The sequence below is a fragment of the Centrocercus urophasianus genome, unplaced genomic scaffold (assembly GCF_019232065.1).
Source record: "Centrocercus urophasianus isolate 14NV4802_14NV808 unplaced genomic scaffold, USGS_Curo_1.0 seq_13, whole genome shotgun sequence".
Classification (NCBI taxonomy): Eukaryota; Metazoa; Chordata; class Aves; order Galliformes; family Phasianidae; genus Centrocercus; species Centrocercus urophasianus.
In genome coordinates this window covers 8,497,360-8,516,854 of record NW_024884475.1, presented here as the reverse complement: position 1 = coordinate 8,516,854, position 19,495 = coordinate 8,497,360, and the positions used below count along the sequence as shown (strand labels likewise).

The following is a 19,495-nucleotide window of genomic DNA, read 5'->3' as shown; positions in this document are numbered from 1 at the left end:
CTGAAAACATTTTAGAAGGCCTTTTTGTGACAGAGCTTTAGGCTCTATATTTACATACCTGAACATTTCTATGTTTCTTTTGGAAGCCCTTCTGTAGAAAACAATGCAAATTACAGATGTTTTCCCCAAATATCTCATCAGAAATTTCCCTAATGTCTTTGAGATTCACCTGTATTGTCTTTTCAGATTTTGCCTATACTGTTACATTCTGTTAACATTCTTTTCTCTGATGGCCCTTATCCTGGAGCAGAATAGCTTCAAGTTTCATTTCATTCACTAATGCTTTTTTTATTTTTTATTCCTGACAAACCCATAAGGCTTTTATTAAATACAACGTTAGATGAGTTTCTTTCTTTCTACTGCTCTGCATTAGCTTGTGACAGAAAGGGAGAGGGGTAAGAAGACAAAGACAAAAGCCCCTCTCTCTGCTTGAACTTGCTCTTACAAGATGTCTTCCTCATTGTCTCAATTATCAGTTATCCAGATGGAAAAGATCTTCAGAAAATTAGAACCAAAAATTAACCTTGGTGGAATTAAGAGACCATCTTACACCCAGAGCCTTCCTGGAGTATATGCCCACTTCTGTTTCAGTGCAAAATGTATGCTCTGCACAGGTCAGAACAAGCTCTTCAGCTCTCACTAGATAGCAGATTATTCACGAGAGAGTATTGATATCTATTTGAAGCCTTCTAACGTGTCTATCACTTTATATTTCAGTTTCACATTTCATCTATTAGCAATGACGATAAATACAAATGAACAATGAAGTTTCATGTCTTTGCATGCATCTCAGACTCATTGGCTGCCTGCAGAAATCCCTGTCTTTCCTTGATCTCCCTAGGAGTTCCCGTATCTCCTGTCCTGGGTAACTGCAACCTTCCAGGATAAATACAAACATGACACAAAGGCATCTTCAGAATCCACAGACACTGCTCTTACAGACTTCCTCACTACTTTGCATGGAAAAACCCTCAGCTGTTTTGAGAGCAGAAAGGCAGGCACTGCCACATGAAGTGAAGCAAACACCATGCTGGACCATCCCTGGCTCGTAGCAAACTGCTTCCCATTGCCGTGTAACCCCTCTCTCTGAAAGTGAGAATAGCAGCACCTACTCCCACTTTTGGATCTTGCTAATTAATGAATATAAACAGAAATATAAGGAAGTGATATTTCTACATAGCTATATTTCCATATAATTCTGTCATATATCTAGATCTCAATATTTCTATTTGGGCTTATGATTTAATACAATAGCAGATAATACATATAACAAATTTGTAACAAATAATTGGTTCATATTATGTGCTGCTTTCCCACCTCCAGCCTGACTGCACATGCCACTGAAATATAACCCCAAAGAAACCATGGCTCGATTACAAAACATACTTAACATCTTTAAGCCAAAAACAATGAAAAAATATGAGAAAATTGGCAGCCCTTTGTAATGCATTAAATATAATAGAAACTCACCATGTAAAAAAGGAATGGTTTTAGGGCTGGAAAAACAGGGTGATTTATATGGCACAAAAGATCTTTTGAAGTTGCATCCTAACTTAAGGATTGCTCACATCACTTGCTGCTGCTGGACTTATGATTTAAAATATCTCTCTTTCAACAAATCTTTGCAATCTTGCATTTGCAAATACTCTAGATCAACTGAGGCAGAACTGAAGAGCTGATTTGTTCTTCTTTTATTAAACTTGATTTACAAATCTACCTTCTGAGTAAGCTGAGTCCTTTTAAATAGAGGTTTAAATTCAGAAATCTATAAACTGAAACAGAAAAAGAACCAGACTTTCTGGCCAGTGGGGGAGCAGTTGCTCATTAGAGAGCCAGTAATGAGAGGAGGATCTCTGAAGCACCTGAAGATCCAAGCATGGCCTGGTGAGAGAAAGTAGGCAATTGGAGAGGGAAGTGCTGCAAAGGAGATTTCTTCAGTAACTTTTAGCTTCTGAGCTGTACCACAAGCCCACCGAATCTTCCCCTCAACAGCCTCCCTAATTGACAGTTATATAGCATAACACATTACTTGGATCAAAGGGTGTCAGTCCTCTCACATTTTCAAGAGGACGTGCCCACTGTGAAACACAATTAACTGATACCACTGTGCTGTCCTCAGTAAATAAAAAATGAGATTAAAAGCACAATAACTCCTTAAATGAATCATCATCCAATAACTAATGCCACTGCCAAGTCAGAGACCTTATAATCAAAGTAATTATCAGCTGCTAACGTTGATCATATTAGTTTATACTAAAGTTGAAAACAAAGATTTGTCATCTAAAAAGGCACCAATGCAGGCACGGAGAAGGTAACACAGACACTTCAGTGCCCACAAACATCTCGGAGGGAAAAAAATCACCCACTGTATTTCTTTATAAAAAAGAAGATCTCCAACATATTCCTGTCTGATTGAAGAAATTTCTGTCTATTGTCTGATATTCACCTTACAATCATCATAACTGTTTTTCCTATACAGCGAAGCAGTATAGCAGTTTCTCCTCTCTAGCCCAGATTTGCTACATCCAGTGCAAAGGACTAATCCACAACCTCCATGCAAATGGTGCTCCTTTATTTGCTTAATATTTTTCTCTATACCAGCCAAGCTTTTTATTAAAACTCCTGACTGTAAAGAAGCCTAGGACATCAGAGTAGCTTCTGTATCACAGTTCACATCTGCATCTCCATAAATGATGCCTTACAGTTACCATTTTCTGAAGCCACTTTCGACTCTAATCTTCTGTTCACCATCTGCTATGTACCGTAGCGCAGTGAAACAGAGGAGAATTCTCAGTTGATGATACCATGCTCATGCACTTCATCATCTTTCAGTTCTTCCTACAATTTGCCATTTCACATCTTAGCCTACTAAACATAGTTTTTCTCCATTAAAATGTCTCTAGCTGCTTTTTCAAAATCTGATGAAAATCTAACTCACCTTTACTATTTCTATTATTTCTATTATATCAGTGCCCTAGGCTTCCTCTTCATTACCTTTGTCTTAATAAATCTAGCACTAACTCTGTGCAATTTCTTGGGGGCCCATAATACTTTGCCACTGCAAACCACCTAGTCACCTCTCCAAACAACATCGAACAGTATCAAACAATAATGAAATAATTTATCTGCTATTCTACTTGCCTACAACTGTAGAGGAATAGTAACCTTAGTAACCTTATTTTTTTCTGTCCTAGTTTTATTACTAATCCCTCTGCTCCATACGTGCAAACAGCAAACAACTTCAGCATCATGTGGAAAGCCCCCTCAGCCATTAGTATCAGAACTACTGATTCGACCTCAGTGGGCCATCAACTGATTGACTATTTGCTTACCCTTGTCAGCCAAATGAATTTATTATTATATTTCACCCTTTTATTTTTATCCTTCGAGATTCTAGAAAATGAAAAATTGGACACTAATCTGAAAGCATTCTGGTAGACTGTAGAACACCACTGGTAAACAAAAAAGCAAAAACTTTTCATTATCACTATACTCTCAGAAGAAAAGATTTAAAACTTTTCCTCCCGCACCAAGAGCTACATTTCCTTTACAAATGTACCTTTTTTAGCAGAAATCTGCAAACACACTATTTCAGTAAAATAACCACTAAGAGGGTGGGCTTGCTGTCTTTTCTTTTGACTCCTTTTATTGCCTCACTCCCCCAGTTACTCAAAGATGTGGCCGAGAGTTCTTCCTGTATATAATTATATACTCATCTATCCTGTCATCTTTCTTCTCTAAAATTCTTCAACCTATTTCTGACATAAAACAACACATCTCCTTATATAACCATAAAACTTCCACAATTAGCATTGCAACTCATACTTTCTTTAAAGCTATGTTGTCTCTCTAATTCCATTACCCATAACCTACAAACCAAAAGAGAAAAAAGAACTGCAAAACATAAGGGTTTTTCATGAATACTCTTAAAAATTCCACATTTCGCTGTGCCCAAACTACTAGCAAAACACTATTGCTACCTAAACCTTAACCCAAAAAGCCTCAAATAAGGCCCTATAGATTTCCCAATTAAAAAATAAATAAATAAATAAATTAAAAAATTAACAACAAAGTAACAAATAGTTGTGAATGCCTCATCCCTGAAGGTGCTCAAGGGCAGGTTGGATGGGTCCTGGGGAAGCAGATCTGGTGGGTGACCACCAGCCCATGGCAGGGAGTTGGAACTGGATGATCTTTGAGGCCCCTTCCAACCTAAGCCATTCTACAATTCTATTCAATGATTCTACTTTCAAACCTAGAATCTGGTGCAACTCACGACCATGGTGACACAAATCTAAATGGGCTTTCCATGGCTCTGTTTTCTACTTCATCTTTTGTTTAAGCATGAGAAGCACAAAAATCAACCACAGCTCACCCATTACCCAGCTGCCTAAATTTTGTAAGTAGCTCCACAAGAACTGGAATTATCGCTAACTCCTAATACAACAAAAAACAGAAATAAACCCCAGCTAGCAAAAATATTGTATCACCCAATGAGTAAAGCAATTCTGCACCCAAGAAAAAATAGATAAAGGCTGAAAAACTACCGACATTTGTAGTGTGAAACCCCCCTTAATTACCCACATAGGATTCCAAGTTATTTCTCTGGTCAGCAATGGCACAACAAAGATATCCGTAAGTGTTTTAGGAAAAGGCTTGGCAGCTAGTTAAAGAGAACAAAAATATGCCACTAACATGCTTGCCAATAAATCAAGAATAAACTTAAAAATGCAAATGAGACTCCCAATTTAACTAAAAACCCACATCCAAAAACAATACCAAAGCACTAACTCCATGTTGAGGAGAATGAACTACTTTTACCCTAGAAATGAAGCAAAATATACATGTTTCCATTTATATTTCAGCTAAGGCCAGTAGTGTGAATACAATAGCAGGTTTTCGATCATTGAAACAGAGTCACCAATCCCTTAAAACAAAACAAAACAAACAAAAAAATCTCCTTCCCTCACCATCCAACTCTGACTAACATCTCAGGCTGGAAGGAGCTCTGCACAACCTGATGTAGCTGTGGTGTGTGTATTCATTGCAGGGGAGTTGGACCAGGTGGCCTTTAAATGTCTCTTCCAAATCAAGTGATTCTATGATTCTATAAATGCAAAATATAAATGATTAACGTATCCTCTGGCCAAATAGCTGCACATAAGCTGTGTTCGCCTCTGTATTCAGGCAACATTTCTGCTGCAGCTCCTTTCTGCTCAAAGAAACCCGGAATATCAAAGTGATTTTACAATTACATCATCACAACTGTTCATCATGAGTTGTTGACTCCAACAAAGCTAAACATTCCTGAAGTTAAACATTTCCCGCTCAAAGATTCACAATTCCCTCTCCACTCTCCTCACCAGTTTGGACCACCAACAAAATATCACCCTCACGAGCCTCTGAGTTTTCACTTCTTGTCACTGCCAAAGTGGCTGACTGAACCCTATCTGTTACCATTCCTGTACAATAAGATCACAACTGCTACACATGTTTGGATAATTACTTATGAATTTTCACTTAAAACTTGGATTCAGGCTCTCTCATCAAGAGGCTCTGTGTCCAAAGTGAACACAACCACTTTCTTAATACAAAGAAATTTTTTTCCTGAAAATTTACGAGTGCATTTTTTAGTGCAATTATTACAAATCAAGCTTAATCAAAAAAGGACATTTTCATAAATTAAAACAGCATCTGTGTGGGGAGGGACTTTTGGTGAAATGTCTGATTTCCTTTCCTGAAATCATATGCATAAACTGCGCTAGAGCATTTTTAAATGGCATGTCTTTCTTTAGTACTGAAGATTTGTTCTTAACGGCAGGAAAATACAGCATTATCACAAAAAATAGAAATCTATATTAGAACTTGTCTTTTGTATATAGATCTCCTTTGTTATACACATCTTCTGCGTTACATTTTTCACCTCCCATTTTGTTTTATTTATTTATTTTTTAGTCATCTCATAATGTGCCAGCTTGTTCATACCTATAATGACTGTTTGCAAGGAAGTTGTAAGACCAGTGAATAACGTTTTTGAGCCCCAGCAAGGACCCCTTCATCTGAAAAAAGAAACAAATAATGGGCAGATAAAGAGGTACCTGCAAAATCATAGAAGTTACAATTAATCTTTGCTACTCACAGTACAAAGTGAATAAAAATAAAACTACCAGAGAGTAGGTTTTAAGCTAACAACAGAAAATACTGTTTTTCTTCATATCTATTAAAATTTTGGAACTTCTTCTCACGGCATGAAGTTCTACAGACTTCAGATAAATTCAATGAAAAACAAGCAAAGGCCTCTTTGGGCCTTCCAGTACTCAAAGGGAGCTCATAAGCAAGAAGGGGACTGACTTTTTATATGGTCTAGTAGTGATAAGACAAGAGGGAATGGTTTTAAACCATTACTTAAACTAGAAGTGGGGAGATTTAAGTTAGATGTTAAGCATAAATTCTTTACTCAGAGAGTGGTGGGGCACTGGCATAGGCTGTCCAGAGAGCTTATGGCTGTTCCATCCCCAGAAGTGCTTAATGCCAGGTTGGATGGGGCCCTGGGCAGCCTGATCTGCTGGGGGACAACCAGCCTATTGGGGTTGGAACAGGATGATTTTAAGCTCCCTTCCAATCTCAGCCATTCTGTGACTCTATGAATCTATTAAACAAGAATGTCCACCAGTTTGCTGAGAAAAATCCTCAAATGAGAAGTATTACTCAGTAATTCCCTGCTCCTTATACTTCTCAGTAATCTTCTACTTTGCCAGCGCTCAGGACACAGCAGAACTTCTGATCTCAAGGATGACAATGCATTTATTTAGATTTGTGAGGTGTTAAGATAAATTTGCTGTTTTTCTATTAGAAATAGATGAAGATTGCCTGGTTATTCTTGTAGATGCCGAGAACAAAAGGTGACAGAAAGACCCCCATCCACTTCACAGCCCAGTAACATTTTGGAATGCTTACTGTTTATTAAATCAATGGGTTTTTCTTTTATTTTTAAAGACATATTTGCATCACAACTTGGTTTTAAGGTTGCCTCTACAAATGAATAATTTAGAATAAGTACATTCTGGTGACTTTCCAACTTTCTCTGGATCAAGCGCTATAATCAGAGGCTACTGAGATTAGAGTGTAAGAGTGTAAGCTCCTGACTCAGTTGAGGGAAACTAAAAACCAGCTGTGCTCACAGCATCAAATTGAAGGGTTGAAGAATTAAACTAACCTAACACATATTTAAAAATCATCTTCACATGCTGTGATATCACCAGTTCCCAGTGTTCTCACCAGCGTGCCACTGCCCTGGTGTAATGGCAGTATCAGGTCAGCAGACTCCAGCGCTAACTTACTGGCTTTAACTTAGAATAACTAAATCCTGGTTAAGAGGTTCTTTATTTTTTTAGATTTTATTTTTATACTTCTTTGCTAGCCCCTGACACATAAACACAATCCCTCAGTTCCCGTTTTGTGTGTGGGTGTTAGGCAGCTGAACACAGATGGTTTGTAAGCATTTCAAAGCCATTTGTTTAGCAAACTAAATGCTTGCTTTATTATTTACAAGTAATCAAAGAGCACCTGCTTATTTCTTGTTCTGATCTATCCAGACAGAAACCAGTATTACATCCACAAGGCTGCCCTCTTGATGTTTATAATCGTGGCTGAGCTCAGTGGATGTTTATGCACAGCACTGCAGATATTTGGGTAGAAGAAGCTGATAACTAAACAGGAATGTGGAAAGTGTGAAGAAGAGCAGTGTGCAGTCCTCCCAGGATTTTAGACTGCGTATGCATGACACACATGCAGCTTCTTGCCCACATCTATGCAGCAGTAATGCCTGGAAAAAAATCTCAGTGGGGCAACAAAATGACAAAAGCACAGTGCTACAGTGAGGGACTTGCAAGAGTCACAAGCTCACTTCACATAATTAATCAAGAACCTGGTGAGTGAAAGCTCAGGACCAGTTCATGAATCATTCAATTTGCCAATTCATTCTTGCAATTTGTTGTTCCATCTGTACTGCCAGTCCCTCTGGTGTTTGTTTCTGTTTGTTTTTTTTCCAGTTGAATAGGTGGCTGCACCATTTTTCAGCCTCCAGAACAGAGTGGAACATCAGATAGTACTTCGATATATCAGAGCGTATTACATCCATTATATTCCTCTAGGTGCCCAGTGCAGCCACCAAGAGCCTTGCCTTTTTTTTGATGAAACCAGTCTTGGGATATATGTCCTGAGCAATCCGTTGCTATGAGTTACGGGATCATGGGCTGGTATGACTGCAGGTCTGTTACAAATTACGCCTAACACCTTTGGCAGTTGAAAAGTAGCCACTGATATAACTTGAAAATTTAGTGTGCATGGGAGTTTTGCAAAGAGCCACAATCTCAGAAGTGAGAAAAGTTAAATTTTCTTCATGGAAGTTGCACCAAAAACTACGAAGCATGAAGTAAGAAGCAACGCAGAGCTAGCACACAGACAACTAAGGCAGGTTTCTCTGCCCTGACCCACCAGTAACATAAGGATTTTTTAGGTAAACTGTGTTGCACAAAATGTGCTATTAATTTGAAGTACAAAATAACCTAAACAAAGAGTGTACATTTTATCTCTGTCTACATCTCACAAGAGCCCAGTGCTTCCAAATATAGCCAGATGCTAGATTTTGTCAAAGCACAAACTCCTATTTCATGAGTAGACAGCATGAGATTCCTGAACCCCTGGGGAAGCATTTATGCTGGATAACAACACTGATACCCTGACCCTACAAAATGGACCCACGTACTACTTTTATGGACATGAGTAATTGGATTAAAATTTCTGTTTAATTTTCCAGAAGGTTGAGGACAGAAACAAGTACTTTTAGAATCAGGATTCCAGTGAAGAAGAGTGTGTTATGATTTGCAGTGGAGGAATACATTAAACAGTTGTTTGTGAAGTTTTACATGACTCCCAGTTATTACAGGAAATGTCTGCAAAGGCAAAAAATCCCCAGCTTCACATGCAGCTGAAAACTCCTAATTCCCTTCCCATAGTATTTTGTTATACTTACCAATATTGCAGTACTTTCCTACAAAAGGTCCTTTGCAGTCACACACAGTTTTCCCACTGGAGGCAATCATTTTACATTCTCCACCATTCATGCAAGGATCATGAACACAACCTACAATCAGAAGCCAAAATCAAATAAGGATACAGACTTATCAAGAGAACCAATCCAATTTTTACTTAATTTAGTACATCTTCTTCCTGTACGTGCATCTAAGGGAAATTTTCTTTTTACTCATCTTAGACCTAGACCTCATATAAATTGAAGAAAAGAAAACCACTGATTTCTGCCTACTGAGGTCTGCCTCACTGCTTTCATTTTTATTGGATAATGTCAGCACAGCTTTTGAAAAATATTATTAATGAACAATAGGGAAAAGGAAGTGGTGATTATTATCACTGGTGGTGATGATGGTGACATTTGCATTTCTTTCTGTACAGAGGGTTCTGCCAGCTCCAAGTTTACCACTGAACTGTTTTGAAATTTATAATAACATATTTAGAAGGGAGCTCAGCCAAATACATAGGGTCTGCAACAAGAAAATATTCTTCCCAAATCTCCTATCATGTCCATGGACTGCCATTGTCCTAGAAAGCCACCAACTCTCTCGATGATTCAACTTCCACTTCTTTCAATTGGGAATAAAAGTGCATACCTTCTTCAAAAGGCTTTTATGAAGCTTACTCAGTACTGTAAGTCTGGAGAGATAGATCTGGTCAGCTGGACTCAATAACAGAATAGCCATGCTGGAGCATATAGAGATCTGAGGAAAACTTTTGCTTCCTACCATCTCTTCTTCCACAGGGAGATGTCATGGTGGCTTCATCAGATATATGACAACCCAGGGTGCATGCTCAGCTCTTCCTCACACTCAAAACAAGGAGGAAGCTTCAAAACATGAGCTTTGCCCTGACTTGGAATGGATATGTTGAATCTAAAGTAACAGGGACTCTGGGATCAATGCAGGGCAAATGGGATCCTGGAGTCAGGTACAGTTAATGTGCTGGAAATTCAAGAGCAAGACAGGCTGGGAAAGAAATCCCAGAGAAAGCAGCCACTGGAAGAGATTGTGGGTGTTCAGGAAAGAGTAAATGAGGATGTACCTCTCAGGCACCTTACAGTTTCGGAAGAGAGCTTGTGACACCAGAAATTTCACCATTTCCACTGTATCATCTGTCGGTATTCCTACACGATGCAGATCAGGATTAAATCACTGTCAAGGACAGCACTAAGGCTTGTCATTAAATTCAGCTTACTATGTTTAATTGCTCCCTCAAGTAAGGATTGACAAACTGAAGTGATTTCCTGGGTCAGCATTACTGCTCACACACGGAAGGCTGTGACCCCATTGTGAAAAGTATACACGAACAAAGTATACAGCCTTGCTATGATAACACCACTCAGGTTTTATATTCTTACTACCGTTTATCCCCACTCTACGCAGGTCAAGAGCTGCAATACAAAATAATGCACTTACTTTTGTGTTCAACTCTCTGGCATTCCACCTGCCCATCCACGCAAATGCACTGCTCCACAGATCTTTGTTTGACTCTTGACCAGCTCACATCCACATCAAAGAACTCATAGAGACTGTCATCAAAACATCTCTCTAAAATGAGGTTTGAAAAATAACAGGCTTTCTGAGATTATTTTTTGCAGGGGATGGTGCCATGTATGCTACACTCCCTTTCTTCCTACTGAATAGATACATTTGTTGACAGCTAGTGGTTCTCCAACAAGCCATCCCCCAAGGTGTGAAGACACAAAGCCAGCATAGCAGTAGCTACAAGGACCTAAAGGCAGAGGTGACTTTCTCCTAAAGCTCTGTGAACATGATAGCATCACTTCAGCACCCCTAAAAGTTCAGCCACCAAATGCAAAAAGATAAAAATCAGCGATATATCACTGTGTCTGTCTCATTTTACAGCATCAGTCACAGATGATGGGCTATGCTGGAGAGCTAATATTGAAAAGGGCATCTTTGCTTATGCTGGGAGGCAGTCCAGAGCTGTAGGAAGAAGCCTCTGCTAAACAAAGGCAAGCACAATTGGATGTCATGTTGCAAAAGCCTAATTTTTCTCTTGGCATGCACTAAACTGGGAGTGACAGCACCATAAAACTGGAGAAATAACCCAAGCAAAGCTCTCTGGCCCCTCCTCCACCTCTGGCACTGCATTCCCTGCAGGCAGAGGAGTGCACAGGCATTAGGGTTGGCATCACAGAAGCTGAAATGGCCCCAGGTCTACATATGCAGAAAGGGTAAGGCGTCACCTGAAGTTTTGCCGCTTTTTCATGTCTCCCTGCCCTATTGGATGGTATTATTAGTCACTTCCAAGCATGTAAGTGATATTTAAATCTTAAAAAGAGCAAAGGGAGGGGAGAAGGCTCTTTGTGTTTCCCATACCTTAATACCTCACTGGCTCAGAGCATGCTTGGATTTATAACTGTATAATCAAGTTATTTTCAGCTGTCCTGTTAATAATGGATGTCTGTCATAACCATTTGGAAGTCTGCCTACAGAAACAATCATGCATAACAGCACTGCCTTTTCATTAAGGAAACTTTAATGAGCTCTTCTTGCTGCCCCTATCTCCTGGAGTAACACTTGAGGAAGAAGATACTCACTCATCTGACAGTCTCTTCCCATGAATTCCTCGAGACAGGCACAGTGGTACGTCCTATGACCATGAGCGAGAAAACAGGTCCCTCCATTTTGGCAAGGGTTGTTTGCACAGTAATCTAAATGGACCACACAAGAAGCTGCTGTTAACGTCTGCCAGATAAACTCTGCTTTGTTGCTCTGAGAGTTGGCTTGGTTACCTTAACCATTTTGGTTGATGCACAGTGGCTTTAATACTACCTCTTAATCTGAAATAGTGTTAATCCAGCCAATGTGTATTGGTTTTGTTTTGAGGTGCAAAACAATTACACTCTTCCAGCTTTTTAAAGCCATATAACAAATCACTGTTCTGGATGTTTTCCCAGATGATAGGGCAAGGAGAAATGGTTTCAAACTAAAAGGGAGGAGATTTTGACTGGATATAATGAAAGAGGTTTTATATTATAAGAATGGTGACGCACTGACTGACACAGGTTGCCCAGAGATGATGGATGCTCCATCCCTGGAGATGCTCAAGGTCTGAGGCTGGAGGGGCTCTGAGCACCTGATGGAGCTGTAGGTATCCCCGTTCATTGCAGGGGAGTTGAACCAGATGACCCTTAAGGGTCCCTTCCAACTCAAACGATTCTATGATTCTACTTTATGAACAACTCGTCCCAGGGCGGTGGGCTCAGGCCAACCCGAGGCTGTAGCGAAGAAGAAGATGGGCCGACATCCACTAGATGGAGCTGTGCCTTTGCACTGGGGAGGAAGGCGTAGCTCTGGCTCTGCCCGGATTACTGCCCTGCATGCTTTGCATTTCAACAGAAATAACCAGGATTATGTATTTCTCTTTCAAATTACACCAAGGACCATCCTCCACAGAGGAATTTGCTGTGGATTTTTTTGGATTATGTCTAAAATGAACAGACAGCTGGAACAAAGGAAAAAGCTTTTGAAGCAAGGCACATCCAAATACATCAGGCCAAACGAGATTAAACCGAAGCAGAGCTATAGATCTATTTTTAAGAGAATCTTCTAAATCATGGGAAAATATGTTGGGAGAGTAAGTAGGTGATGTGTTAGGACAGCTCTCTCATGACACAATGGAAGCTTGACTTCCATCAAAGCAAGTTGTGGAAGCTTTGGTGGCTCCTGATTGCAGTGACAAAGTGTGTCTCCCCTGAAGTCAACCAACATCTTGTTTTGACATTTTGTTTTGCACCTGCAGAAGACATGGCCCAATAACCTGCCTGCATTTCATCCTCCTTGCTACAGCTACTCAGACTCTGTGAGAGGTTACTCAATCCAGGTGCTCCTTCCACTGGAGTGGCGTCTAAGCATAAGAGGCAATGTGTGAAAACAAGCACACACGTACAGAGCTAAGAAAAGTACGAAAGTCAGTTCCTGAACTTGGCTACAGCAGTGGAAATGTGAAAGTTCCCCTACACAGATCAAAATATTTACTGTAGAACAGAGTGGTGTAATTGATGTGAAATACCAGCTTTGGGTGTATTCTCTACTAGTTTCACTCCAGGATAACATCAAGGGAAAGCAAGTATAGGCAGTGATGATTCTACCGTTCGTGCTGTTTGGTAGTTATGAAATTTGTAGTGATGTAATGTTTCCTCAAAGGCAAATTCGGTATTTCCTGTACCAATCACATCAAAACCATGACTTGCTCTCCATCTTCAGGTACAGCAGGGCTCTGTATAGAGACTACACCTCATTACACCCACAGAGAGTACTTCCAGCCCCTCCTATCTTTCCTGGTTGGAGATCCTCACTGCATCCCACTCACCCCTCTGGCCAGACTTTCCCTGGCTATTTCACATCCCTTCCCTCTTGTCCTGAAGCCCAGCTTAAACTTCTACCTCCAAGAGGTGCTCCCAAGCAGATGAAAAACATCACTTTCCCTCTGGGGACTCCTATCCAACACTAAATATGTGTTAAATGGGGAGTCCAAGTCCTTGCCTGTTCAGCCAGAGTCTAAATCTCATGGGAAAAACAACTTGTTCTTGCTGGCAGCCACCCTGACATCAGCTTCACCTCTCAAAGGCTGCACAGGAGATTTGCCTCACCTCTCTAACCATATCTTCCCATAAAAACTTTCTGTTTCTGCCACCCACCTTTCCCAGGGGCTGCTCTTCCTCAAAGCCCCTCATGGGACAGAGCCTCTTCCTCATAACTGTGCAGCCCACGCGCCTCTACTTCTTCTTTTCATATCAGTTCAAGCACCTCTTAGGAAAAAGAAATCTCTTGGCTGGATGTCTGTCACCTTCCAAAACTAGGCCACTCTGGGGTTCTGGCTATTTGTCTAAGATTTCCAGATATTCAGCAGTCTGGTCAGAGCAATAGTACTGACAGACTGCACAAGATCTGACAGTTCCAGACACAATGACACTGCACACTTATGCACGTATATTTGTATGTGTATCTGAGCTGTGCATGCACAGCCTGGTTGGCCCCTGTTCATGACTGTGTTCACCTCAGGCAGATCCTACACATGCTCTTCACAGGATTTCTTGGGCAGGAGAGGAAGATTCTCCAGAAACCTGAACAGATATCTCCTAAAGGCAAGATAAAACTCCTGCTAATTTCGGGGGGGCTGAACAAGCACTGCAGGGGCTGTTTCTGTGAGCTCTGGCTCTGTGCTGCACAGCACAAACATTTCCCTCCAGCAGAGCCTTTATACAAGCGCTTCACTTCACCCTGGAGCCAAAGGTTTGGTGATTAAACTTTCTCTGGAAATTGGCAGAAGTATTTTTCTGGATCGATGCCACAAACGCTTGCTTAACACCGACTTGTATGCAACTCTGGTGGTTTCAAGCAGACTTCCCACATGCATGGGGCAATCTAAATCTGGAGAGAATCCATGCTTCAGCCTTTGATCCTTCCCCATCCCAATTCACACACTTCTCACAAATCTCCAGTCAAGGAGTCAAATCTCCCTGGAATTTCATTTTTTACTGCTTTTTGTGTACTATAAAGCAGCTGAGATTTCCTCAAAGTTGTAATATCTTAGCTGGATTTTTTTCACGATAAAAATCGTGCATCTTCCACATTCAGAAAATCATCATTATTCAACTGGGCTGTTGCTCTCTTCCCAGCTATCTTCCCAGAATGTGAGCTTTCCTCCATTTTCTTGAAGTTCCCTTCAGCCATTTACCACTCCTTCCTTTTGACCTTACCATAAACCCTTTGCCTTTAACCTGACAATCTGCTAAATGTTTTTCAAGTCCAAATACAGCACTTGCTGCTTAAAAGAAATAAATAGAACTATGCTTACAAATATATCAACTTGTAAGACTTATTTAATTGTACAAAAACCTTAATGCTCCTGTACTTTCTTCGTAGCAGTTGTGTTCCCCTCCCTCTCCCTCATTCCCCTTTCTCTTTTCTTTCCTCTTTCACACATATAACTTTCTTTTCTGGAGAAGAACGAGAAATCAGGACAAGGTCTCTCCGGGATTATGGTACATTGACAGCCCTCAGCAAGAGGCAGGCTCTTGAGAGGGCTTTCTCTTGGCAAATCATCTTACCCAACCCTATGGTGGATAACAGACAAAAATGATCTGGAGAGTCCCCAAAGCCTTGTCTCCAAAATGAGCAAGACAAGAAACTATCAGGACTGCAATGATGGGAAAGGAGAGGGACAGAGGTGACATGAGGAACCCCGGGGCAGCAGTGGGGAGGGGGAGGATGGAGGGATCCCCAGTAAATCCAGCCTCCACTGGGGAGCGCCCATCCTGGCCAAAATGACTATCTTGGGTCCTGAAAGCGTGCAGCCTTTGTAAGACCTGGTCCTCCGCTTTCTGCACAGGAGGAGCAGCGGGTGATGCCAAGGTGCTCCACGTCACAACAGTAAAGAGTGTTTCTTGTAACTAACAAGAGTGAGGCAGGAATGCACCTTTTAAATTCACAGCAGAATGTGAGTTACTGTTTCCAGGACTTTAAGCTCTGAGAGGGCACTCATGAATAAGCAAGTGAAGCCCTCATAACTTGACTCTTGCAAGCATGAGCTGTCTATATTCAGCATTCACATCTGACATACTTGCATTACAAAGGCACATGCGCTGCTGCTTGTTATGGGATTAGGTCATTTGTCTCTGATCTGCTGTTAATCTGTTTTAAAACCAGGCTGGAAAATAATTTAAAGTTGTTCAGTTTAAAATGATGATGTTGCACACTGCTTAATTTTAGATTCTCAGGATGATTCAGCTTGCATTGGCTTTTCAAGTGCTCCGGTAGATTGTAATCAGTTTGGCAATGAGACTCCTGACATGACAGAGAACTCTGCAAGGGAAAGGTAGAAAATACCCTTTGTTTGAAAGTTAGAAGCGAACAAGTAAAGGTACCCAGCCTGATCCCACAGACTGAAGAAGACAGGTCACAGCTGAAAGTAGTCCCAAAGAGAAAATAGGAAGATGATCACCATTCAGATATAGATCCAAAATAGATACTGGGACATGACGTTTGGTCAGTACATCAGATTTTTCAATGCTGGTCAATTATTGTGCAAATGAGGCCTAGATATCTATATGTTCCTTACAAAATGAATGAGTTAGATGTTTCAAAATGAGAACCCCCCAGCCAATCAGCCCATGAAGGCTGAAGGTGGGGACAGCAAGGGCCAGCCATCAAGGCAGTGCTGAGGGCAGCATGATCCCTACCAGAATACTTGGGACAGGGTGCCTTCACCCACAGCATTGCTTAGAAGCAGCATATAGACAGTTTGCCACAGACCCTGGCTTCTCCATTTAGACAGACTTTCACAATGTGTGTAATCACAGCACTTGAGTGTGGTGACCCACATGAAGCTGTTACAGTGCTCAGTAATCTTTTCATTGTCCCTCAGTACTCCTGCAATGAACCACCTGTCCTCTCGTATTCTCCAAAACATGCCCAAAACATGAAGAAGCTTGGTTGCCATAGAATCACTGAACCATCATAGGATCATTTGAATTGGAAGTGACCCCTAAAGATCATCGAGTCCAACTGTCCTGCCATGAACAGGGACACCTACAGCTAGATCAGGTTGCACAGAGCCCCATCCAGCCTGACCTTGAATGTCTCCACAGATGGGGCATCTGCCACATCTCTGGGCAACCTGTTCCAGTGCTTCACCATCCAAAGGAGAACTGCTCCTTACTGAGATCACTAGAAGGAAAATCTAAAAGACATCTCCAAGCTGATGATCATCTCTGTGCTCAGCTCCAGGAAGCGCTCAGATTTCCATGTTTGCTCTGCCATAGTTTCTCTCATGGCTTCAGGTTAATCAAGAGTGAATTAAAGACTCTGTAGTATTCACAGCCCGATGCTATGGTTATGTGGACTCACAGAAAGCTCTTGGAAACACTTAATGTGAAGGCTTATTCTGTGTTCACAAGTTAAAAGCCACAGGGAAGGCACAGACTATTACTACATGTGGAAAATGGGAAGCAGGCACACAGAGTGACTCAGCAGTGGCTCGCCTTACCTGAGTGCTCTGTGGACAGCCACGCGCAGTACCCCCATTTCCTGTCCCGGTCGTAGTTATGTGTTGTTGAACACCTGGAAAGAATGAAAAGTGTGGTTTAGCACAGCTTCAAAGAGCTCAGATATTGCATCAGGTGAATCAAGAGTCTCCATCACAATCACAGAGCAGCCATGGGAAGTTCATTTACCCCACTGTTGTGTGCAGCATATTGGAAATTTTTACTTAAGATAAAAATCCTGCAGAGAAAATGCTTATGAAGATTTACAGGATTACAGCTACCCTTAGAGGACCCTTGTGTCCTTGAGAATATTGCTTCAGTAGAGCTAGGTACCTTCTTTTTGTCCTCAGTCCAGGAAGGCCAAGTACATGGCTGCACTGAAACTACCATAGAACTACTAAGGCTGGAAAAGACCTCCAAGACTATCCAGTCCAACCATCCACCTACTACCAATATTTCCCCACTAAACCATGTCTCTTAGTACCACATCTAAGCATTTCTCAAACACCTACAGTGAGTCAACCACTCCCTAGGCAGACCGTTCCAGTGCTGGATCATTCTTTCAGAGAAGAATTTTTTCATAATATCCATTCTTATGTCTTTGACTCTTTGTTACAAGGAAATTCATTCTTGTTTTCCTTATTAGCATCTATTTCATTCAAACTCTCAACACCAGAGGAAAAAATGTATGTGCTTTTGTGGGTTTTTTGTTTCGTTTTTGTTAAAGACACTCTGCTTCATTTATCTTAAATCAAATGCAGACCGAGATGTGGAAGCAGGATCTGAGATCTCCAAATAATCCTTCAGGGGGGATGGTGGGAAGGGGAAGTCTGCTTTCTGTTTCTAAGATAAGAAAACAAAAGACAGAAATGAAAAACTAAACAAAAGCAAATAAATCATGCCTCCCGTATTCATTACAGGAGACAAACAAAACAAGCCAAGCAGGACCCAACCCCTTTCTCATGCCTGCTGTTACATTCAATGATCTGCAGAGGCAGAAGACTACCCAAAGAGGGAGCTTCTCCTTGCTTTCCGTGGAAACCGTATTTTATGCTCACTTCCTTTAAAGTATTTCTACTTTCCAGCTTGCCTGACAAGTTGAGGAAATAATTGACATGAGGATGGTTTCCAGAGGCACAGATAAAACCCTGCATCTCTTTCGAAACCTGCACGCCACAGGCACTTTGTGAATGTTACCAAAGCACCATCCAGATGGACTTTGACAACTGTGTGATCTGTGCACTTTCCTTGTCCTTATCCCTCTGTTCTCCCCAAGATTCATTACATTCCAAGGAGCATTAAGCTTATATTCCTTTCTTACAGAGGTAGATATAGGCTTCTGAAGGTCAGACAGGCAGTTGCTGAACAAAACCTTAACTCCACAAGTCCACATCTTGCCCCAGCATCCTATGCAACAAAACTTTGTTTCTAACCATACTTGGCACCAAGGGACACAGTTTTGGGATGTGGTTTAGTGATAGAACTCAGTAGGTCAGGTTGGCAGTTGGACTTGTGATCTTAAAGGTCTCTTCAAGACTAAATGATCATCTGATTCCATGATACTAAAATAAATACCAGCTATATTTGCTGTCACTACACAGGGAAATATGTGGCTACAGGGCATAGCAAGCAACAGGAATTAGCTTTATTTAACATCAGATAACTTATTATGTGCAATTTCATCATGTATTGAACAGTTACATTATCTTTCTACCACAGAACTTCCCAAGCTAGAACAAAATTTAACTGTAGAGCACATCTACCATTTTAACTGCCTTACACTAATCCTTCATTAGATTCTATGAGGCATTTTAAATGCTTTATTTTCTATGCAACATCTGAATAGGCTGTGCATAATAGGTTAGGTGACCTTAATCATAAAAGATTCATAAAAAAAACCAGTACTGAATAGTGCAGTGCAGACTAAAGTGACATCCTTAAAGATGCAGTTTTCTCACAGACTTTAAAGTCCATGATGATCTGAGGGAGTTAAGGGAAATTTCCTTGTATTCTTTAGTGGGAAGCAGATCACGTTCTTTTAAAGGTCTGCAGCACACGAAGATTACAGTGACTCTCAGTAGCATGTCAGTTGTGTTACTGTTGGCACAACAGGCTCAGACTTAACATTTCAGTAACAATGGAGAAGCAGCAGCGGTGCTTTCTGACTGACATAATTACTGATTTAGCAGAGAGGTGTAACACTGGGCAGCATGGGAGAGGCAAAAGGAAAGGTTCCACATACACTTAAAAGCAGAACTGAGTATTTGTCAAAACGAATTTAAGCAAACTCAGCGGGATAAAAATATATGAAAAATGATGCTCTCTAGTCTCTGTCAGGCAGATAACCAAGTTCTAATCAAATAGAGAACTAGATTTTTGCTTCCTCAA

At 40.9% G+C, this 19,495-nt stretch overlaps 1 protein-coding gene across 2 annotated transcripts in view; it reads right to left on the bottom strand.

The window, feature by feature from the left end:
* The window catches only part of HGFAC (HGF activator), a 39,800-nt gene that overhangs the window by 13,739 nt on the left and 6,566 nt on the right, over positions 1-19,495 (bottom strand). For both annotated transcript variants that reach the window (XM_042812030.1, XM_042812031.1), the window contains exons 4-7: positions 17,110-17,183; positions 11,657-11,770; positions 10,509-10,640; positions 9,035-9,145 (exon numbers count right to left, since the gene is read on the bottom strand). In XM_042812030.1, the coding sequence (XP_042667964.1) occupies positions 9,035-9,145; positions 10,509-10,640; positions 11,657-11,770; positions 17,110-17,183 (431 nt within the window). The remainder of the gene's footprint in view (positions 1-9,034; positions 9,146-10,508; positions 10,641-11,656; positions 11,771-17,109; positions 17,184-19,495) is intronic.